The sequence below is a fragment of the Sceloporus undulatus genome, chromosome 3 (genome assembly GCF_019175285.1).
Source record: "Sceloporus undulatus isolate JIND9_A2432 ecotype Alabama chromosome 3, SceUnd_v1.1, whole genome shotgun sequence".
In the NCBI taxonomy this organism is placed as follows: domain Eukaryota; kingdom Metazoa; phylum Chordata; class Lepidosauria; order Squamata; family Phrynosomatidae; genus Sceloporus; species Sceloporus undulatus.
In genome coordinates this window covers 155,360,025-155,366,913 of record NC_056524.1, presented here as the reverse complement: position 1 = coordinate 155,366,913, position 6,889 = coordinate 155,360,025, and the positions used below count along the sequence as shown (strand labels likewise).

General features: G+C 42.8%; 1 protein-coding gene across 1 annotated transcript; it reads right to left on the bottom strand.

Annotated features, from left to right (window-relative positions):
• Nucleotides 1-867: 867 nt before the first annotated feature.
• Nucleotides 868-3,273, bottom strand: LOC121925875 (homeobox protein unc-42-like). Its single transcript, XM_042458447.1, has 3 exons — nucleotides 3,222-3,273; nucleotides 2,609-2,781; nucleotides 868-1,644 (listed from the first exon to the last, which is right to left on the bottom strand). The coding sequence occupies exons 1-3, from the start codon at nucleotides 3,271-3,273 to the stop codon at nucleotides 868-870; spliced, it is 1,002 nt and encodes a 333-aa protein (XP_042314381.1).
• Between the last annotated feature and the right edge of the window lie 3,616 nt (nucleotides 3,274-6,889).

Here is a 6,889-nt window from a genome sequence, read left to right as displayed (position 1 = left end):
TGCAGCTCCTACTGAATCCAAGAGAAGACAAAATATTGGCTGGGCCTGTTGCATAAGCCTGGCAAAACACACACACCCCTCCCTCTCTCTCACACACAACATACATAGAGGAAAAAAATATCCAGAGAAGGTTCAAGCAACCCCTAATAATATGCACTTCCCCAGAATTCATGGTTTTTAAAATAGATTGATCTCCACCCCATTTTTTCCTGTTTACTTAAATTCAGAAACCCCTGAAATCTTCTAATTACATGATTTCCAGATCTGTTGCTTCATTCATTATGTCAAGTGGTGCAATTTGATCTGTGAAAAGAAAGTCTGGGTATCTACAATATCTGCAAATGTTGGTCTGAGATACGTCTAATTTTGAACTTGCACTTAAAGGAGAACAGTTTGTGACACCACAGACCTTTTCTCCTCAAGTATCTTTACATTATTAGTTAGTAATCTTTTTATTAGGGCCAGTGTGAGTTTAAGGCTAAGATATAGACAAGGCCAATGGCAAAACAAAGCACTTTTAACTCCAACTGATTTATTTGGAAGGTAGATAAAATTAACTTTAACTTCCCAGCATCTTCTCCATTTTAGCCCATATTCTCCAAGCGAAGATATCGTTATCTTAAAGGAGAAGGAAGGAGAAAAACAACTTTAGATGCATTAAAACTTTTATTGCCTCATATACTGAGGAGAAGATTCAACTGTTAATTGCTACTGCAGTTAATCTTTTCTGTCTAGCCCAGGAATGTAGTAGAGATGAAAATAACAGGAAAACCACACAGTTCAATAGCAAAAACAGACTTTATTAGAAAATTTTATTGACAGTTACGCAATGCTTTTTTCCCTCTCTATGACATTCACAAGTGCTATTTACATGGGGCCCTGATCATCTTGGTAATTAATAGGGCTGAATTGGTTTGGCAGAGTCCCCAATTGAGAAGAGCCTGGCCTCTGGGCAGTGGAGGAAGGAGAAGAATGGCTATAGCTGTAAGTGCCTGTGGGACTTTGTTCCCTCCCCATCGGTGCTGCTCCCCCGTAGAGGAGTGAACTGCTTCCAGAGGAAGGGTTCTGAGTATAGCCATCCTCTTCTAAGTAGCTAATGATTTCATCTAGGTCTAGGCTGCTTGTACTTGCTGAGGAAACAGAGCCCTCGGGTTGGGCTACATAGGCCTGCCCTCCCAGCTGTGGGGTTCCAAAGAACCATTGAAGGTGTTCCTGGCCAGAGTAGGCATTATAATACAAGAAAGAGTTTGAAGAAGCATTGCTCTGCTGGCTCTGATGTGGCTGTATATAGGAATGGTTTTCAGCGCCACCAAAACCAAATGGAAGATTTTGGACTGAAGGACCAAAGCTGACATTACTGCCAAAGGAAGAAGTGGCCTGTCCAGTCACAAAGTGACTACTCTCATGCTGGTTGACAGTCCCTTGTGGAAATGGATAGTAATAATGCTGGTACATTGGCTGATTCTGTCCCCAGTGATGTCCTGGTTGCAGCTGTTTCTTGCAGTTTCCTGGCCAGGTGGTCTGGCAGGCAACCCTCTTAGATGGAGCTCTTCCACGGGATGGGATCTTCCTTGTCTTTTCCTGCTTTACTGCCTTTGGCTCAGCAGACTCTGGATGTCTGGCTCTTCTGTTTTGAAACCAGACCTAAAGCAGAAAGATAGGGAAAACAACTTGTCCATTTTTTCCAGCCAGCAATTTCAGCATTCTAGGTACTAAACCAAATCAAAACCTGGTTTCTCATGAATGGTATCCAGGAAAGATCCTACCTTTAACTCTTTTCCTTCCTCCCCCTCCCCTTTTTCTGTGCAAAAGTTACTCTTTTCTAGTGAATGCACAGTAGCCCTGCAGAAAGTCAGAACTAGCCCAAAGAGAGGCTTGCTTACATTTTCTCTTTTCTGTCCTTCTTCCATCTGTTAGAAGGGAGAATTGCATTTTATAAAATTTGCCCTACTTGATTCCTGTATTTCTTGTTTTCAGCAGCATTGCCCTGCTTTCTGCCCCTCCACACAAATATGTCTGACTTATCTATTAACAACAGTTGCTACAGAGAATATTGATATTTAAATTCTCTAAAAATCACCATCGAGTACATTTCCTATCTACTTTCTGCTGAAGAATAAATAGTGTACAAGGTGGCTTTTGACCACTCTCCCTCCAATCTTCTTCCATAAAACCATTCCTATTGGCTCTAAAATTAACAAGAGGCCTCATTCTGCAGTCTCTTTTCAAGCACTGTGAATGCCAGACTAGGCTGAGAACCAGCCACAGTGGTGGCTGCTAAAGGATGAGAAGGGTTTTTCTGCCCAGTCATTTCTAGAGAGGGGCTCGAACAGACAAGCCAAAATAAAGCTGCTTTGGGTCACTTTAGAGGTATGTTGTTTAAATGACACACACATCTTAAGAGGCCAGAAGCTGCTCAAGTCCTTAGGACTGGGTTGTGGCTTTGGCACAGCTTCCAGGCTCTTAGGACGCATGCATCATTTAAATAGCATACCTCCAAAGTGACCCAAAGCAGCTTTATTTTGGTCTGTGTGTTTGGGCCCTTAGGCAGGGAACATAGGTGAGGATGGGGATGGGCAAGGAGAAATATCTTCCCTCCTCTTCTTACCGACAGGCGATCCTCGCGGATGCCAAGGTTTTCCTCCAAACGCTTCAGTTCGTAGAAGCTTGGATAGCGATGATCATTAAAGGAGTTTGTCAGAGCCTCCACTTGGTGAGGTTCATATTTGGTCCGCTTCCGTCGCCTAGACAGTCTCTGCTCTTCTGGTGCAGTGGTCGTTTCTGCAAGATACAAACCAACACACTTATAAAATACATCCAGTGCTTTGGAATTATAAAATGCATCCCATGCCTCACAATGCTAGACCCCCTTTCCCAAATAAAATCAACCTTAATGTTCCCCATTGGAGCAGAAGCCCCATTAAACACCATTCAGTTCTTCTGTTTCATTTTCCTAAGTATAGGATCGGACTTTCATAGGTCCTTTCATTGTCTACCTGACAGCTTGTGGTTGAGGTCTTAATTTGGGGAGTGGTTTTATTCAAGGTAATTCAAGAGTGACCTCAACAGGGTCCCCATGTTTGCTGGCCCTTCAAAGCCTTTACTGCTGGCTGGACAGGGCAGCAGGAGTGGAAAAAGGGAATAGACCCCACACGCCAAACCCAATATATATCAATTCTTGCCCCAAAAGAGCCAAAAGTAAAATGATTTCAATGATTTACCTTCACTGTCTTCTGTCCTGTGGGTGGCACGATCCTTCTTGGAAGGCTGCATGGCAGTGTTCTTCAGAGGTTGCAAGCAGTTTACTCCAGAGAAGAGTTTGCCATGCCAAATGCCAGGTGGCGCCTTTTATAACCTCATGACTGTATGGTTCCCTGACCCCTCCTCCTCCTCCAATGAGGACTGAAGGGCGGATCAGACTCCTTCCCAACTTTGGTTTAATTTCCAAGAGCTTTTTCTTCCCCTCCCCCACTGGGTTTTCTTTTGGTTTGGACTTAAACCCAGTCTCTTCTTAGCACCTCATTGGCTAAAGGGGAAGAACATATTACAATGTTCTATATGCTTACAAAAAAAATGTAAAGCATAATCAGTCAGAGGTTATCTAAAACTCAACACAATTGTGTACTTTTCAAATGAACTGACCAAAGCCATGGGTTGCAACACCAGTTTATTTGCTTATCAAGAGCAATGGTAAACAAAATAACAATACTAAACAGAGTAAGAAATTTTATTTGACTGCATTTCCCACCCTGGGGTTCCAGTTGGGTGTCTCTGGAGGGAAACAGTGCAAGCTTCCTTTTTATTTTATTTCCAGCTTGGTTGTCTTCTCTTTATGGTGACCTATGAATGAGAGAGCCTCAAGAGTCCTGCCCCATCAACAACTGCCCTGTCCAGGTCTTGAATGTGTCCTTTTCACATTTTTCCGCCACCATGAACTCTCAAAATCCTCAACCCTTACTATAATAGCAAAACAACCTTTTCCAAGCTCTGGTTACATGTGTGGTTACATGTGGTCTTGCTTCTTGCACATTTTGTTTTTGAAGTACACCAATAAAATAAAGCATTTCTTTTAAAAGATAGGTGATTCCAATGGTAATTAACTACTTGGGTAGACTTTTGCAGTGGCAACTGTAACTCTTACTTTCGAAAAGTAACTTCAAAAATCTCGGTGATCTTTGTTTAATCCTCACAGGATTACAAAAAGATAAAACAGTTGTCTAAGAGTATACCCCCTTGAACATGCCCAGTCTTGTCTCATTTTGAGGAAAATTAGTAACATCAGGACAAGTAACTATTCAAGCAGGTGAAAGTTTTCCTGAAATACAAAGCTCTTTGTGATGGATTTCTGCCTATTACCACTGCATTTAATGGCCAGAGGGGAGCTGCAGATGTTTATTTCTTCAGTTATGAAGCCTACACTGTGTATCTTCTGCCCCTCCTTCATGATTTCATGTTTTCACATCTGTTTCTACATAACTGGTTGGTACCTTAGAGCAAAGGCCAAACAAATGCAGCACTTCACGTTTTGAGTTCATTTAAAAGCATTCCCTTTTCCAGCCTAAAGAATCAGAAGAATTTGCTGCTGTTAGAAATAATTGTTCATTTTAAATGATTTCAATGTAAAGTCGAAGGGCTAACTTCATGGTCTCCGGCGATTCCATTTGTGGGTTTTTTGGGCTATGTGGCCATGTTCTAGCAGAGTTTCTTTCTGACGTTTCACCAGCATCTGTGGCTGGCATCTTCAGAGAATGCTTTGCCTGGAAGCAAAGATGCCAGCCACAGATGCTGGCGAAACGTCAGAAAGAAACTCTGCTAGAACATGGCCACATAGCCCGAAAAACCCACAAAAAACTATTAAATGGTTTTATTTATTTATTATGTAAAGCATTTCTGTATCACTTCCCAACCCACAAGGGCTCCCTGAGGCAAGGAACCAATAAAAACCAATTAAAAATACAATATTAAAAATATTTTAAAAACACAGGACATGTAATAGTTTGTTGGGAGCTCCTCTTCAGTTACAAAGCATACACCTAACATCTATCTTCTTGCCTCTCCTGCATGAGTTTTACATCTCTTTCTACATAACAGAGCAAAAAGCCAAAGTGTGCAATTTTTAAATACTCTTTAAAAACTCCTGAAAGCAGTCTAAAAACAATCCCAGAATCTACTTTGGAAACAGTTGAAACAGCATTGTCTCAAGCAATTTCAAGCATTGACTATTCTACGGGGGGGGGGGGACACATTGGTTTGGCTTCCCACTGGAAGCTAAAAAGAGATGGAGCCAGCCTAACTTCCTTGGGTATGGAATTCCTCAGTCCAGGAGCTCCTACAGAGAAAGTCCTGCTGCATGTATCCAGCAAGCTGACTTCACCAGGTGCTGGGATAGGCAACAGGGCATCCTCTGAAGTTCTCAAAATATCTTCCAGGCTCATATGGTAAGAGACAATATTTTTTGCTATCTTGGCCCCAAGTCATTTAAATCAACACCTTGAATAGAGCCTGGAAGCAAATTGGAAGCCAGTGCCGTTCTTGTGTGACCTGTGTATTCTGGTCTCTAAAATGCACCTTTGACACCAATCTGGCTGCTGCATTTTTCACTACTGATCATGCAATCTTATGACTGGAGCGTGGCTTTGGCACAGTTTCTGGCCTCTTAGGGTGCATGCATCATTTAAACAGCATACCTTTTTTTCTTTCGGCAATGCCCATTCCATGGCCCAGAATACAAAATGTTACTTAGGCCTGTTACAGACTGCCAAAATAAAGCTGCTTCGTGTCTCTTTGGAGGTATGCTATTTAAATGATGCATGGGTCCTAAGAGTCTGGAGGTCGCGCCAAAGCCACACTCCATTCCTAAGCACTGGAGTGCAGCTTTGGTGCAGCTTCCGGATTCTTAGGGTGCATGCATCATTTAAACAGCATACCTCCAAAGAAATCTGAAGCAGCTTTATTTTGGCAGTCTGTAACAGTCTTCATCTGCACTGCAGAAATAATGTATTTTGACACTGGTTTAACTGCCATGGTTCAATGCTATGGAAGTGTGGCATTTGTAATTTTGTGAGATATTTGGCCTTCTCTGTCAGAGAGCTCTGGGGCCACAACAAAGAAATCCCAGAATTCCATAGCATTGAGCCATAGCAGTTAGCCATAGCAGTTAAAGCAGTGTCAATCTGCATTATTTCTGCAGTGCAGCTGCTGAAATAGTCCCAAAACAGACAGGCGGACAGAAGTAGCTCCAGAAAGGGTAGGTCTTTTCCACTCCTGTCTGGGACTGTGGCAGGAGGTGCTCTTGGGGTCATAGTGTTTGTCTGCCATAGCCTTGGGGCAAGTGGGCTGGCAGCAGCTTCTGGCCGCTCCTTTTTGACCATCTGCTTCACCCCTAAGTCTCATTTCTTTTGCAACAGCCCCCTTAGCATCAGTCGTCTGAGGGAATGCTTGATTAAAACATGTCTTTCTGTCTGTGCTGATATGAGTCATAGGCCCATCTATATAAAGGATCCTGGATGAGGAAAAGTGTAGAGCTCCAAGAACAACAGGACTTGGCAGCAACTAATGGTGTGTATATGGGTATTCAATCTGCCTGTCAGCTTACAGGGAACCCATGAGTTTTATAGAATTGCACAAGGAATTCTCAGAGGTGGTTTTGCTAGTTTCTTCCTTCTTCCTGCAGTACTTGGTATGTGCTGGCATGCACACACACACACATAACAGGACACAGTGCCTTCCATACATAGGTAATATACACTTCTACTACAATCAGATCCATAGACAGCCCCTCCTTCCTGCACTATATTTCCAATCAGGGACATAGCCAAGGGGGGGAGTTCTTGGGGTCCGGACCTCCCCACTTCCATTAGAAAAATGAATGGTGTGTGCTGCTGCGCCA